The sequence below is a fragment of the Anser cygnoides genome, chromosome 1, assembly GCF_040182565.1.
Source record: "Anser cygnoides isolate HZ-2024a breed goose chromosome 1, Taihu_goose_T2T_genome, whole genome shotgun sequence".
Classification (NCBI taxonomy): domain Eukaryota; kingdom Metazoa; phylum Chordata; class Aves; order Anseriformes; family Anatidae; genus Anser; species Anser cygnoides.
This window is the reverse complement of record NC_089873.1, coordinates 187,539,472-187,556,543: the sequence shown is the minus strand read 5'-3', so window position 1 is coordinate 187,556,543 and position 17,072 is coordinate 187,539,472. Positions and strand designations below refer to the sequence as shown.

General features: G+C 33.4%; 1 protein-coding gene across 11 annotated transcripts in view; it reads left to right on the top strand.

The window, feature by feature from the left end:
* The window catches only part of NBEA (neurobeachin), a 521,005-nt gene that overhangs the window by 132,859 nt on the left and 371,074 nt on the right, over positions 1–17,072 (top strand). For all 11 annotated transcript variants that reach the window (XM_048081219.2, XM_066989702.1, XM_048081215.2 and 8 more), the window contains exons 11-13: positions 10,665–10,773; positions 13,059–13,211; positions 14,006–14,174. In XM_048081219.2, the coding sequence (XP_047937176.2) occupies positions 10,665–10,773; positions 13,059–13,211; positions 14,006–14,174 (431 nt within the window). The remainder of the gene's footprint in view (positions 1–10,664; positions 10,774–13,058; positions 13,212–14,005; positions 14,175–17,072) is intronic.

The following is a 17,072-nucleotide window of genomic DNA, read 5'->3' as shown; positions in this document are numbered from 1 at the left end:
ATGCCCTACTTTGCTGTCCTTCCAACAGACATAAGTATAATACTTTTAGAACTGTTACCGTATTTCCCTGTACAGGTTTTAGGGACAACATAAACTGACTCCTGTATTTGAGTTACTTACGGAAGTAAGTACATAATTCAAAGTATGTGGCTTATTTTCCTGCTCAGAATGCATTCTGCTATTAGTTATTCTGGATATTTCCTATTGCATTAGATAGTTCAATAATAAATTAGTAAACTGAAAAATAATAAATAATACTATAATGACCTATGACTTTGAAAAATTTATCTGAAAGTGATGCATTGCTGTCATTACTCTTGGAAGATCACTAATCTCAGTCTAATTTAAGAAATTAATTTGTTGAAGTTTTATCAAATTTGTTTTTCCACTTGGTAATTCAAATATTTGTAACTAAGATGGCTAGATGGCTGCTGGGTTTTATTTATTTATGTATATGTTTTTTCATATATATATGGTGTGAAAAGTAAACGTATTTCATGAGAATATTTTAGTACAATGTTGGAACTAATACAACAGTCTTAAAATTAAGGAATTCTACTTCCCTGCAGCACAGTAATGAAAATAATTTCATTCATTGTTTAAGAAAAAAAAAAAAAGAGAGAGAGAAAAGCTGGTGGTGTAAGATATTTATTTTTTACTAATCTGTTTTCCAGTATGTACCTTTCATTGAAGTGTTGTGAAGTAGGGGGTGGGGGGGTAAAGGGGGAGTTGAAACAAATGTATGAAAAAAATCCCTGTATGTTTTTATTTACTGGCACAGCAGTAGGCAAAATACTGTCTTCCAATTTAAGGAAAATCTTGTGTGTGTGTGTGTGTGCATATATTTATGAATAAAATATATGTTAAATTCATTAGTGAGCTGAGCCTATAATAAATGATAAATCAGTAGCTCAGTCTCTTTAAAAATGGAGTGTTAATGTGATGTAAGTCGTAAAAACTGAGAGAAAGGCTAATTCTTCCTAAGTATATGGTCTTTCTAGTGAGTGAGAACATTAATAAAGCTCAATATAAAATATACAGAACTGTTTCTGGACTTAGTTGAACTGTAAGTAGGAAAAACAGTTCTCTGTGAATAAATCAAAACATTTCTTCTATAATTAGGTTATTTTTTAAAAAGAGCTCTGTAATTATTTTGTTCTACAAATTATACAAATACATAATACAACAAAATGTGATCCCAACTCAAGAACATACTCAAAAGACTTCTAAGCAAATGCCTGCTTGATGAGATGTGACATAAATGTTGAATTAGTTTGTGGTTTTTTTGTTTGTTTTTGTTTTTTTTCTGGTGTATGTTAATTATTTTCTTATATTTAATTTAACAGGATGTTGATATGGAGAAGAAATAATAGTTCAGGTGAACAAGGAAGTAGGCAAATGAAGGAATAAAAGGTTTCTGTGGGCAAAGGAGAGAGGTTATGGGGAAAGGAGAAAGGGAGATAAAAGGGTTATGTTTAAGATTAATTTGTGGGGTGGATTAAGGAATGTACACATTGTTTCCTTTCCTTCTTTCCCCTTGTTATTTAGACTATTTGGTCATTTACATTCTTCAGGTGTATTTTCACTTCCAAAATTCAGTTGTAGAACTGGATCTGATACTTGTTTATACCCTATAAAAAGTGTCTACAAGTCAGCACTTCTTTCTGAAAAGTAGTTGACATTCAGCAGTTCCAATATATCTATTCTTCTAAGGTACCATCAAAAGGTAGATAACCATTGTGCATCTTTGCCAAAACAAAACAAAAAAAGAGTCCAGAGGATGCTTGATGACATTATTGACATTATTATAAACGATTATGTTTATAAAGTCTTACGCTAGCTGTTGAAGTATTTCTTTCTTTCTGGTGGCCAAATGGGAGGACTCAAAAGTTGCCCCTTGGAAAGTTGTGCTGTCTTTGGTTTTGCCTTACTGTGTTCCTGGGAGATGAGAAGAATCAACAGCTTGATACCCTAATGTATGAGCAATCCAGACTACTTTTCTGAATCCTTCTCACCTGCTACTCTCCTTCACATTTCAGTCCCTTTAATAAGTACAGGTTTCTCTACTTATTTATTTATTTATTTATTTATATTTTTCGCAGAATAAGTTTGGTAACATGACTGTGAAGGACTATCTTGCTTTTCATCTCCTTGATTCACTTACAGTTTAAATCTTTTCTAAATGAATAAATTCAGTGTAAATAAAATTCTGAATGATATAGCAGGACAATGTGAATACAGAAACTTCGTGGCTTAGTACTACTCTTTGTAAATGTTCTTTATTCCTCAACATGCATATCCCTGTATGTCTTATCTAGATCTTCAGTAAGACTAAATATTGAAATATCCTACAATTCTGCTTTTGAAGCACTGTAGAGGTTCTTATGCTTTCATATTCTGAAATTAGAATGATCGAAACTGAATTCATATCTTAAGTGTGTTTTCTTATTTTAAATAATGCACCTGCTACTTGGAAGAGTAGTCTATCAATTTGAATACCAAGCCTGTCCCTTTTCGTCTTGTTTTTCCGTACTCTGGTTAGAATAGAAAAATTAGCAGCCTAAGCCAAGAAGGTGTTTATTTAATAAAAATAAATATAGAGTGGATTTTGGGGGTATTTTCTTGATACCTTTGATTATACTACATTGGTAACATGATAGGGAGGATTTGTTTTGTTTGCTTGTGGTCTCTTGTGTACAGTTTTGAATTCATTTGGGTCTGCTGAGCACTGACATAGAGACTGATTTCAACAAGGTATCAAGTGTTGATGGCTTTGGTACTGATCCAATTCCAACACAGAATAAAGGACAAGTGTTAATTCAGTTGATATTGTTGCTTTGGATTGTATCATATTGGGAACATATTTGAAGATAGAAGGATCTACAGCTGTTTACTTAAAAAGATAAAGTCAAAAGATTTCTTTTATATAGTTATTCTAGAAGTTACTAACTGGATTTGCTAGATCACGTAAACTGTACTAGAGCAATTAAAAAGGTTTTTATTGTTTATCTTACTAAATAAATGCAGTGCCTAGGGCCACCTTAACTATCTCAAAGGTGATATATAACACCCTCCCCCCAGATATGTAGCAAAATAAATGTAGTATCTTTTCAGTCAATTTTATTAGACATTATTTTGACTCTTTAATTTAGATAGTCCTGATACAGAGCATATTGTCCACCTACTAAGATTAAGTCAGTAAAATGAAAACATCAGTGAAGGAGGCAACAATAATATTTGAACTCCTGCTCATCCTTTCCTTTAAATTTTTTATGTGCTTTGTTCTAATCAATTAATATCTTTAACCTGGTTTTGTTTATTTGCTTGTTTTTTTGTTTTTTGTTTTATTCAGATGACAATTTTTTAGGTTTCTGTCTGCATTTAGTAGTGTTGCTGCATATTCTTTTCGTTAGAATAACTTAGAGAACTATCCTGTCTCTTGAGTAGCAATTATGTACGATTTTCTATTCGTTTCCATAGATGGGAAGTAGCAGAGCTTGGCAGGAAATATAATATGATATATATTTTTTTTCTTATTCTAATATGGAAAATCTTTGAATTTCCAATAGTTCTTAGTTAATCATGTCATTAGTTTAATTGAATTTATCTTTAAGATCATAACAGAAAATAGGAATGCCAGGTACTATCCTGCATATCTGCCTAACCTGTCCTCTCCTTCAAGTATGTTTCAAGAATTTTCTTGTTTGCCCCAGCTGGGCTGGGTGCCTGTGAAAGTCATCCTTTTTATGACCTATGTCTCCAATGGAGTATCAGGGTCCCAGTCCATTGCTGCCTCCAGTGTAGAATTTGGAGTTTGCAGAGTTTGGTTCTGATGATCCACTTCTTATATGTTTCAAAGGAACAAGGCTAAATATTGCAACTGAAATTTCAGATCTGCGGTATAACCTAGCTGTGCTCAAAGGAAATCAGTTATACTCTTCCCAAAATGTCATGGAAGGAAATGTTACTTCACAAATCAGACTGCTGAAATGTCATTTATTAAAAACAAACAAACAAACAAACAAAAACAGTCGTACCATGTGTCAAAAATCCTCTGCAAACTCCCAAACTGTGGTAACTCCACATATTCAGATCCAGGAACTATTGAGGGTGGCTGATTTACGACTGGAGTCTGTGTCCCAAAATGTTATGTCCAGAAGTGAAGTTGCGTAATGACTTTCCTCTTTAGTTCTCCCAAATCTCACCTATTCATACGACTCGTGTTTCATGGTGTCACTTTGAGTGAAACACATTAACAATCTTCTCTTACTGTCTTCATCATTTGATATGAGAAAAAGAAGAGGAATAGAGAAGAGAAAGTAGTTTCCCCTTTCTCTTCAAAAACCGTACAGAAAGCAAATAGGTAGTTAAACTGGAATCTAAGGAAACCCTTTAGAAGTTTAGCTGTGAGCAAGCTGTGAGCTCACTGGATCTTTTCTCCATCCCCAACAACTGTCAGCATGTCTCTTCTGTTCTGAGTTCATCTTACCTCCAGTCTGTTTATGAGAACTCTTGTTGTTTTTTCATCACTCTGGCTTTAGTAGCAGTGACTGAATAAAAATGAATGAAAGAATATGTAATTTGGTCAGTAATCTGACAGAGCAATTAGTTGCATTAAAACATGCACAACAGCAGTGAATATACTGTGACACAATTTTTCACCCTATATATTAAAAGCGCAGTCAAAAAACCTTCTGAAATCTATGCCTTCCCCTTGTGGTTTGCATTTTCTTCCTGAAGGAAAAAATGTAAGGAAGTGGAGATCATCTTGTGTCTTCTGTGCATCAAAATATATTACTAGTATATTGCTAAAAACTAATATTGCTTCTCCCTGAGGATTTCTGAGCTCATACTATGGAACATTCCTCATCTAGTAAATATTCTGATGAAGTAATGTATCACTTAACGAATCAGCCAAACTTGCTTAACTTTTTTCTGAAAAACTTTTTTTTTTGAAAAAAATGTTAACATTCAGATGGCATGGGCTACCAATGGATGAAAAGCTTTTTAAATAATAATAATTTTCTCTCTAATACAGCCAAGTACTGAGTTTTGTATGTTTCTGTCAGTTGAAATTAAGGAGCAAGTGCCTTAGGATTTGTGTGTGTGTGCGCAAAAATTAAAAAAAAAAATCATTGGTGTATGATTTTCCTTAATACCACACACTCTGTTTATGCAAAGATTAATTTTCAACAGTTATCACATAACAGCCTATGATGGAGTTAATGGTATGATCTCTTTATCTTATTTTGTAGAAGCTGGAAATAAGATGGAATTGGTTTTTGAAGGATCCTTCCCAAAGATAATCAGACAGAACAAATTCCTGCATCCTTCTCTTTTACATAGTTAAATCATCTATTATTTCTTAACATACTTAGATATTTATAGCTACACGCTTACTTTTATTAAATCTGCTTTTTGTAATGCAAAATCCAGATAATTTTATAGCACACACTCTAAGTTGATATTTAAAGAAATTAGGTAAAAATTTCAGAGAAAATTTTCATAGGAAAGTAGATGAGAGAAACTGATCTATTCAATGTCTTTTTGAAGGGGAAAACAAAAAACAAACAAACAAACAAAAAAACCATATTTCACTTCACTTATTCCCCAAGCGTCTTTGCCACCTGAGTTTTTTTGAATATATGCAATGGCTGATGTTCCCAATACAATTTTGTTCATAAACAAAACATGAAAATTTATTTCATAAGAATTGTTTAGCTAAATTGCTCAATAGCTCTATGAAAAGGTAATAAATTTCTCTTTCTGGGAATCACTGGCCAATTTAGAAGTTGACAAAGAAGGTTCTTTGTTTGTCTATTTTCATAGTAAAGACTTCGTAAACCTTGTGACTTGTAATCTGCACAAGTTCTTTAAAATTCCCAAAGATATAAATGGAGAGTGAAAACAAAATATATATTGATGTTTTTAATTATTCATATTTTTAACGAAGAAGGAAGTGTCGTATTCTGGAATTCTGAAGACTGTTACCTACAGAAGCAATTATTTTTGTGAATTACCATCATATATGTTTTTATTTAAGGAGCATTACTGTATGGCTGTTGACTGAAGGTTGTAATGTTGGCAGATTTCAATGTCAACTTCATTGTGAATTATTGAAACATAATAGTTATTTTTATTATATCTATAGTTCAGGGTGAATTAAAGATGCTAGGTGGTATTTGTAACCTCAGAGTGTGTGTCATAAGAATGACTGTCCGATCTGTAAAGGCAGGGTATTTACAAATATCATGAATGTGTATAGACATGAATGCAATCTTAAGAACGACTTCCAGTCAGACAGTGGATGCTGTGCACACCAGTTTTGTCCTCCTGTGGTTTGTACTTTTTTGATAATTTTATTTTCTTTTTGTCTTCACAAGAGATATGTACGTTTGAGGGGAAACATACTATACTATAATAATGTAATTAATCTTCTTCTTTTTTATGTAACCGTATTCCAGCAACTTACTATCTCTAAAACACACTAATTATGGAATAAGTGGTGTCATAATCATTGGCAATACTGTATTTTTATCTTGGTTTGAAACTTCTTTTTATTTTATTTATTTTTTTTTGTACTTTGTAATGGAAAACTGCTGGAAAAAAATATCCTGAATTTACCTATATTTTCAGTAGAAGAAATCACAATTCTAACTGATTTAGTGTTGGTGTGTGTACATACTTTCATTGTATTTCTATATCTTAGCTGCACTGCAGAAAAACTGATGTCTTCTAGGCAGGGCATGGAATAGAGGAGATGTAGGAATGGGCTGAAGTATCCTTTATATTTGCCTTTGTATCTAGGGGAGTTGAAAATAGGCAAGAATGGAGAGAAATTTTGTATGGCAATGCACAGAATTTTGCAAGTTTAATGTGAGCCCTGCACCAATCCGATGCATTTTAGTTACTGGTAAGTTTGTTAAATTCTGTTTGAAAAATTTTACATCTCAGAAGACAGTCTTCTAACCAATATTATTTCCCATGTGTCAACAGTAACTTTTTGAAAGGCATAATTTTGACAACTTGGTTCTGCTGATAAAGATTTTTATATTTAAAATCTTAATTTATTTTCAGTTTCCAAGATGATGATATAAATTGACTATTATTAGAAATATGTTAAAACTTCTGGATACAAAATAAATTAGACAGGCAGACTAAATTGCTAGAATGCAATGTTGAGGAGAAAACATTCATTATGTGATTAAGCATTTCTTGCTACATATATATATATTTATATAAAATACGTATACTTACGTGTTTGCTTGAGGTCAGTCTGAACATGTAGAGAAGGAGAAGTTTTGAAGACATTGGGGAAAGCATTGAGAATTGTTAACTGTTGGGCTTTTGCAGGCAGATTGAATGCTCTCTAGTATAAAGTGTAGATAACATAACATTTAAAAAATATTGTTTCATTCAGCAGCTGTTATTTAGTACAGTTTAACTCCCTTTTTCCTCCTCAAAAAAAAAAAAAGTTTCACCCAAAACAAGTGTAAGCAATATTTCTGGAAAAAGAAAAAACAAATCAGACTAAGCATGTAATCTGTTTTCTGCCTGTCTCTTTGATCATATTCTTCAGGTAGTACTAGCTTTGGTACTGTGTGTGCAATTATAATTTAAAAACCCTTCCATTTTGATCTTACATTCCTTGTATCTGTTAAAATTGTAAAGATATTTTTAATTACTTCATTTCATGTATAATGATGTGGACAAACTGCCAGCTGTATTTAATTATGGTGCTAATTTTCATCTATACTCTATTCACCTCAAACTTCATTGTGCCTCTATGCACATATCAGGTTGTTCACCTTAACTGCTTCTTTTTCTGATACATGACATTTTTTATGCACTTGAAGATGTAATAATGCATTCACATGTGCTATCCCAAGATTTGAGTTAGTATATACTACGATTCTATTATTTATGGTGGTGATCTTGGATAACGTGGAAGGACGAAGAATGTAGGTAGAGTTACTGCTTGCAGTCCTGAGCCAACTCTTTGCAGAGCTGGCTTGTGGTGTCTTTGCATGTCTGGTTTCATAGATGTTCAAAGCTATTTTGGCCTTAGAAAAAGGCGTAGTACGTTCACAAATGTATTGTCTGAATTAATACATTTCCCTGAAAGTAGGAACATTGGCATCACTTCGCAGTGACAGCTACGTTAGCTCTGTACAGAGCTAATGTGGACAGGCAGGATTAATCAGTTCAGTCATACCCCACATAAAAATGGCTAAAATCTTCAAAATGATATTTAGGCTCTATCTGCATCTGAATTAAAAACTATGTTGATTGACTCTTACTTGCATAGAACCAGCTTGTGGTTTTTTGTCTCTGTGGCATGGTTAAGGCAGGCCGCTAACTGTTTCACAGTTGACTGATGTATTTTATGCATAATTAAAAAGAAGGAAAGACAGAAAACCTATTTTGTTAAGGTGTCTTAGAATTTGTGTTCGGAGTCCTATCAGAATTTATAACCGTTGTGTAAAAATCGTGTTAATATGAGATAAGAATAATTCCACCCCGTGAGTTTACATTTAAGTTGATAGGAGGGGCAAATAAATTGCAATACAGGCTTCTGGAACATCACTCACAGAAATGACATTCCAGACATAAGTCTAGTGGTGTTCACATACTATAAAAAACTTTAAAATCCTTTTTAAGAATAATTTTTGATTTTCAATATAAAATTAATATTATTTGTTATTGTAATTTAGGTCTTAATCCCACAAATGTATGCTGTTTCTTAACTTTCTGCATTTTTGTCCTTCTAAGACTAAAAGTTACTCATAAAATAGGATAGTATGGAATTTTATTGGATCTTGGAATTTTCTTTGATCTGTTCAACTTCTGAGTTTTCTAAGTATATATCTTCAAGCCTTTACATGAGCTACTTATGTCTTGTCATGTAGTAAAAATGATGAGTGTCTCATTTTAAATGACAAATACAATAGGAATTTTCTGTCATGGTAAGAAAAAATTGATGCATATAACCTGTTTTGAAATTGATATGACAGTTTGACAGACTGTTTTGATAAACGCTTTTGAGTATTGTAAATGGATGTTATCTGCGTTCTCTTACTGCTGACACTTTGTGGAGAATTCTATATGTGTTTTTAGACTGATTATTGTGACCAGTCAGCAATGAAACAACACAAGGCATTGTTTCATGTTCACAGTATGTACTTGGCCTACACCGTGTACTTTTCACATGCCAGCCTCTCTCACCAAATAGAATACATCTTGTTCTCAGCACATTAATTGTGTTTTGGTGCTGACACGGATTAACCAATCTTAACATTTATTTCAATGTAAAAGATTGTATTTGGAGAGCAAGAGAACTTCTTGCTAACTACATACCCTATGTAAAATTGAAATTTATAAAATATAGGTTGGTTATTTTCTTTAATTCACTTTTTCATAGTTGGAAATGCTGCAGTTTTCACCCTTGCCTGTGGCCAGCACCTGTGTGTGAGAGCCTTCTTGATTGCAGATACTTGTTTTAAGAGTTAGGAATTATTATAAATATTTTATTCTTAGAAAAGGGAAAATTACTTTTTTACATTTTTAACTCAGCATAGTGCATTCCATCACCTACATTTTTAAGCTATTTCAAAATAATTTAAAATATTTTCTTTCTGTCATAACAGTTTTTTGTTTCTCCTTTTCCTCTGGGTTTTCAGCAACAGATGAGTATATTTTTGTTTCCTTCTCACTACACAAGAACCAATCGTGATTTCTTTCTCCCACGGTGAATTGATCTGCCATATATTCCCTCTGTTTGTTGGTTTTCATAACATAGTTTCACCTTCTCAATGAGTCTGTCCCCTGAAGTCTTTAATATCTCTCCAGTTTCTAAACTGAACACTTTTTTTTTCTTTCTCCCCCCTGCCCCCAACCTTCTCATCTGGTGCTTTCTGAACACCTCATGGATATTGAGCACATCTGAGCACATCTGGGAATCTGGGATGGGCTGCTGGGTGATTTCCTTGCTGCTCTGAGTGCATTCCTAAGAGAATTAAAAGTGATTCTCAGCCTTTATTTGGTCAGGCCTAGATACAATTTTAATGTTTAGTCCTGAGAAAGTATGATGGAAGCTCTCCACCCTGATGTTACACTGTGGTTTGTGCTGGGCATTGCTGCCCACATGCATGTTCAGCCATTTGAGTCCTCATTTCCATGGTAGTAGTGTCTATAGGGACTGAAAGTGTGGAATGAGTTATACCTAGTGGATGCATATTTTGCTATTTAGCATAATCTGGATGGTCGGATGGTTGACACAGCCTTTGGCCTGCATCGTTCTAGCATCGTAAGCTGGATCCCACTCTTCATCTCCTGCCTCTGCCAACTACAAGACCTCTGGTTAGAACTGCAAGTTGCAGGACTAGATACTTAAAAACTTGGGATAATCCTGATCACATCAGGAAAGCTAAAACAAATATTTTTCCACTTCTATTTGAATAATAACTCCCACTCCTACCATTGTAATATGTGAACAACCATGGGAGAAATTTGTCAACAGGAAATGTAAGATTTATATTCTTTCAAGGAATTGTTCACCACTTTAAGCCTGTTTGTGTTCGTTTAATACCTGGTTAATACTGGGAATGTAACATACTGATTCTTCTGTATTTGTAACTTGAAAAATGCTTGTTCTTTACATGCAGCGCTACCCTATTGGCTTTCTTGGTTGAGCTTCTTAAGAGTTCAGTAGCCATGCAAGAACAAATGCTTGGTGGAAAAGGATTTCTAGTCATTGGCTACCTCCTCGAAAAGGTATGTGTTTTTGATTGTTTTGTTCTTTGTTCTTAGTATTTCTACTGTCATTCTTGTATTTCAAATCATTCAGATGAAAAGGCTGGTAGAATAAAACATATCTGTGGTTTTAGACATTTTTATTTGTAATACTTCTAAGTTGTCTACAGGAGTGGTTTTTTTTGTTTGTTTGTTTGTTTTTTTATCTTCCTTGTCTCTTATCTCCCAATATTCAAAGAAGCAATTTTCTGGAGTTGATCCTGTTTATCTAATTTATGCTTTTACTTTAGAGCTGTTTGTGAATCACTTAAATGTATTTTGTTTTGTGTTTCTCCACTTTCTGTCCCCTAAAATCTCTTTTAGCCAAGTTATATAGTTCCCAGTTTGCACAAGCATATCACAGACATGCAATAATTTAGGTTTACATTTCTTTTTTGTGTGTGTTAATAAAAATTAAGTTAGTCCTCTGTGGCTTAGTTCTGAAATTGTTGATGTAGTTGATCTGGATTTTGAAGGAAAAAGCTGTAAAATAATTTTGTTTATGAAAAAAACAGTTGCAAGTGGCATTTCCTTTACTTATTTGTTTTTAGACATGTTAAGCAGTTATCACAAGGCTGAGGTTTAGTTCAGATGCTTGCCTGACAGATGTTATCTGCTCCCTGGCCCCAAAACCTTATGAGATCCAGTTACTCAATTATGCACAGCTGACAGTAGTTTGTTTTAATATTATTAAAATAGTGATACCCTTACAGTTGAATCTTATGGCTGTGACATTCTCGAGTGGCTGCTATCAGATGTGATCAGTATAATAACAATCATCTGAGGAGTTACCTTTATAGTTTTGTGTCCTCCGATGATTAAATTATGATAATCATGCATTTAAAAATGTATTGAATTTTAAAGAGTTATAAATAATTTCTCTTATTCTGATCCCTATGTTATTTGCACCTAGGAAAATACATTCTTACAGAGAAAGAGCTTACCTTCATTGAAGTATTATATGAAAGCAGATTATTCTCTTTGCCTCTATGTTTTCCATACTAAATAAGTGTGATTTAAACAAAGGATTATTCTAAGATTTTTATTATTTATTTATTTATTTATTTTTGCTGTGGTAGGTTTTCTTGTGATTTATAGTCAGAATGAATTTAAAAAGCTCTTAGCTCCAGTTCTATATGTTATGTGCAGGCAGGCCAGTGAGTCCGCATGGAGTCCTTTGCTCTTGAATAGAGCACTGTGGTTCACACACACTGAATACACTGTACATTTATATGTACAAAGAAATGTACATTGTACATTTGTTGTTTGTTTGTTTGCTTGTTTTTTAATGCTATATTCTCCTTGGTTGAAGTTCTTTAAAAAGATGTATTTTATTTTTTCATTATATGCTTATGTTCAGTTGGCACATGTCAGGAAAAAATCCTTTTGTTTCCCAGTCAGGCTCTATTTTATTATTTGTAAATTATCTGTTGTTCATTTTCTGACATAAACATCAAAATAACCTGTTTGTTCTTATTAGCTGAAGACTGTTTATTGTGATTTGTGATGTACAAGCCAAAGGAAACTCAATATCCAGGCTGAACTTGTATTACTGACAAATGGACTTCACATCTAAAAATAACAAATCTGCATGTTCCCAGACTGTATTTATAGCATTAAAAGTAATTGGAACATTTTGTAGGGAAGGCAAATGGGAGGATTCTTAGTGATTTTTTCCTATTGGTTCCTTTTGTTTACTTGGTATATAAAGAAGTTTGTCAAAGACCACATGCCATGTTGCTACTTAGGAGCAGGTCTTAGCAGTAATTTCATAACATATGCTACGAAGTTGAACAGCTCTCTCAAAATTTGAGGAAATTTTGAACCCAAATCCTTAATTACTTATGTTTAACAAAGCAAGTTTCCCAGTAATATGTATTTACATGTTGATAAACCCAATTTCAGTAAGACACACAAACTAACTGAAGGAGAGCTAAGGAATTCAGATGGAAGTTCTCAAGGCACTATGTCATAGGATGTAGAATGCTGACTGGCTTGTATTAAAACAACTAAAAAAGGAAAAAATAAAAAGGATTTACACTGAGTTGATTAATATTTTGAACTTATAAAATGTAGTCCTTAGAATGATCATAAATATTATTACGAAGTATAAGTTGTTGATATCCTTTCATATCCAATGAAATAAAAACATATGAGGTTGCATATATTTAGTAAAGATGAGCCTGGTGAAAATATCGTTTAATATTTCTGCTGTATTTTAATGAAGAAGTTAAAAAAAAATCCTTTTTTATGTTATTTTTCCCCAGTCATCTAGAGTTCACATAACCAGAGCAGTTCTGGAACAATTTTTATCATTTGCAAAATATTTGGATGGATTGTCTCATGGAGCACCTCTGCTGAAGCAATTATGTGATCACATCCTTTTTAATCCTGCTATCTGGATACATACCCCTGCAAAGGTAATTGTACATTTGAAAGATGTTATGACTCTTATACAGTGAAGTGAAATAGTAGTGTTCTTATATGCCATGGTACTTATATATACATATATGTATATGTATATATATATTAAATTTAAAAACATGGTAATAGCAAAAACTTTTTAGATCATGAAGTCTATCCCCTGCTTAACTATAATCTCCAGTGAGTCTTATGCATTTGTAAAAGTAGTTATATTCCTGCCTAAGATTCTGGCTAATTCTATCAAAATACTGTTTCTGGAAACCCAGTCCCTTCTTAAGTGGTTGCATTGTTTTCCTAGTGATAAAGCATAAGTGTATGTATTTTTATTTGTAAGCAAAAAGTAAGCTATCTTTTATTACACATTCACATACATTTTCCTTTTGATTTAAATTATGTATTTGTTTTCATAAAACTATAAAAAGAGATGTCATTTATCTCTGATTATAGTGAAAAAAATATTTCCCTAAAAAATCACAGTTCAGAAATGTGGACGAAAGTGAAAAGTGGCATGGTCCTAAAATCTAAAAACATATACTTTTAGTATAAAAACGCAAAATATAATACAAACTAGCACATTTATTTTTGCATTAATCATAATCATAGACAATTTAGGTTGGAAGGAGTTTCTGGAGGTCATTCCAGATGACGATCCAGTCCCTGCAGTCTGTAAAGCTTTTTGTAATTTTTTATATTTTTTCATATCATATCCAAAGTAAGTCCTAACAACTCTTCAAATTAAAGCTGTTAATATTTAACTTACACCTATGCGAATAATTATTTCATTTCTTAGGTACAGCTGTCTTTGTATACCTACTTGTCAGCTGAATTCATTGGAACTGCTACAATCTATAACACTATACGCAGAGTAGGAACAGTACTGCAGTTAATGCACACACTGAAATACTACTACTGGGTGGTTAATCCTGCTGATAGCAGTGGCATTACTCCTAAAGGGTTAGGTAAGTACAGTGCATAAGAAATATATTATAAACACTTCCTGTATAGCAAGATTTGAGATGTAAATTTGTCAAATGCTCCTTGGATTTATAGAGAAAGGAGGTAAGTAATCAACAATAATCAGTACCAGTCTTCAACAATACAATGACTGTGCAAGTATTTTTAGTAAAACTCTGACAAGCAAGTTACTCACACCGTTCTTTATGTTTCCCAACAGTGTCAGTGTTATGTGGGGCTACTTTAAAAGCATAGAAAAATTGCTGATTCTTCTTCTTCTGTACCAAAGAAGAAATTTTGTGTATCTCATATACCAAACAAAGTTTTGTGGGGTTTGAATATCATAATGATTGATTTGTAGGGTTAAGTGACATTGAAAACAGAGTGGAAGCCTCTGGTTCTTACTACTGAGATTTCTAAAGCTGTATTTCCAGTTCGATAATATTGTCCTTACAAAATAGAGATTGATTTAACTTTGTTTATAGTCAGGTGCTTCGTCTAGCTCAGGAAACATTAAACAATAGCAACAACAAAATACGATAATACATGAAGGCTAAATGCTGTATGTAACAGATGTGTATTAACCAGAGCATCAAATCATTGTAATCCTATACACTCCAGCTGTAATGTCATTACATTTAGCAGACTACTTGTGTAAAGAAGGGAGGATTTGGCAGAAAGTCTCTTAAAAAATAATTGATATTAGAACGTTATTAATTATCTTTATTCTGTTACTACATTACTGTCATGCTAAAATTGAACAACTGAAAGATGCAGTAGTGCTGTCAAATATGCAAATGTTTAAGAATCTGAATACAGATAAGTTATTGGCTAATTCTTCTATTATCGGAGCTATGTACATAGCTGTATGTAATTATTTTGTGAATAAATAAAAATTGAAGGAACATTTCTTATATATACTCACAGGCAGTGGAATTATAACTTGTTGAGGCCCACAGGAATAGCTGTCTGTGAGGATGCTTAATCTAGGATAAGAATTGTTCCTACCATTTTTATTATTAACAAGAAAAAAAAAATGGAGCTGGGACCTCATTCACAGTTATCTCACAGTATAATGTTAGACTAACTATATTCTTCATAGAATAATTAAAATTGCTTTAAAAGTAACTAACAAAAGCACAATGTGCTTCTGTTCTCTATTCATTTGAATGAAAAATTTGTAATATCAGATTATGAAAATTAACTGCAGCTGTTCCTTAATTAGCTTGGATTTTTTTTTTTTTGAATGATAAAAAAGTATTTTCCACTGATACTGACTCTGGATTCCCTCTGCCCAAATGGAATTAAGCCGCATTCATCTTTGGTACCTACAAAGTAGGTGTTTCAATTTGAGCTAGATGTCTGCTGATAATAGACAATGGAATACAGGATGGATTCAGTTGCCAGCATTTGGCTTTCCAGCATTATTTTAATCTCTATGGGGCATCGTACTTCCCTTTCAGGGTCTGCTGCAGAAGGATGCAGGTGTCCTGTGTTTCATTGCTAGCAATGTGTAGATATCTTAGATACCTTATGGTGTGTCAAATTGCACTGGAAAGTATGTTTAGGAAAATGAATCCTGGCCTGAGTCAATAGAGACAGAGAGCTATTTGGTTTGAAAGGTATTTACTCTCTAGACTCCATTGGCTATATTGACTAGCCCTCCATTGACTTCAGTGGAAGGTTAGAAGCCCGTCTCATGTGTAGCCAAGTACACTGTAGATGTCTACAAGTAGGGTTAGCTGAATCTTGCTGTAGGGCTGACTCTATCCAGCCTCATGCTTTCGATGTCCTGATGAAGATTGTACTGCAGTGCTGCTTAGGTACAGTTTTACCTCCAGGCAGGTTAACCAGAAATGAGCTCAGAGAGGAATTAGGAAGTTAGATGCGCAGCTGATGAGTTTATAAGTACACTGTTATTTGTGACTGTTGAATGACCAGCTACTGGGAGGTAAAGTTTCCAGATGTCAGCTACATTTACATCTAGATAGAGATCTGGAAAATTGCTCAACTAGTTTGAGATTGCAAGTTGGATAATATTGTCTACTTATTGCTTTAATTCTTTTGTTCGTTTGCTTGTTTTGTTTTGTTTTAATTAAAGAGTTCCTGTAGTTCTGTGTCATGATACTAGTACCTAACAACACTTTGGGAACGTATTGCGTGTGCGACTTCCCTATGGCTAGGCTTGCTCTTTTGTGGAAACTGTGTGACATTTCTTTCTGCAGGAGGTATGGCTTGCTTTTTTCTTGCCCAGATCTGCCTCTCTGCAGTTAGCTGTATCTTTTGAGTATTGATATATGTAAGACCACCTGAGTAGCTACAAAAAATATATAATGTATTCATCAAAATCTGAGCAGAAGGCATGGGGTACACAAGGACACAAAATTAAGAATGAAAAATGAATCAGTTACTCTGAATTAGCATACATATGGCTCTTTTACTTCCCTATCTTTTCTCTAATTCTTATGTATTTTAAGGGTGTAGTACCTTCTCTTCTCATTTGTGTCAATTCCAAACTAGGCACATGTGTTTCTGTAAGAATACAACTAGATAGCTCTCTGAAATGTAGTCGGATAGTGCAGATTACTGTTTGTTTGGTGTAGTGGTACGACAACAAAAATCACGATTACTAAGGCCTGTGTAGTGTAGTTGGGAAGGCATTTTATATATGGTGAGTCCATGTACCTTTTCAAAATACGTATTGTTATCCACTAGATCAGAATTTCCTCCTTTTGTCAGATAGATTTCCAGATAAACCTACCTTTCTTCAAGGCTAATTTCAACTTCTTCTTTGTTCCTCCCTGTTGCTTAGACTGCAGAAAGTCCTATGTATTTGATACAGCTGTATTGTGTAGCATTTCCTATCTAAAAATGACTTTCATTGTATTGAGTTGAACATGTTG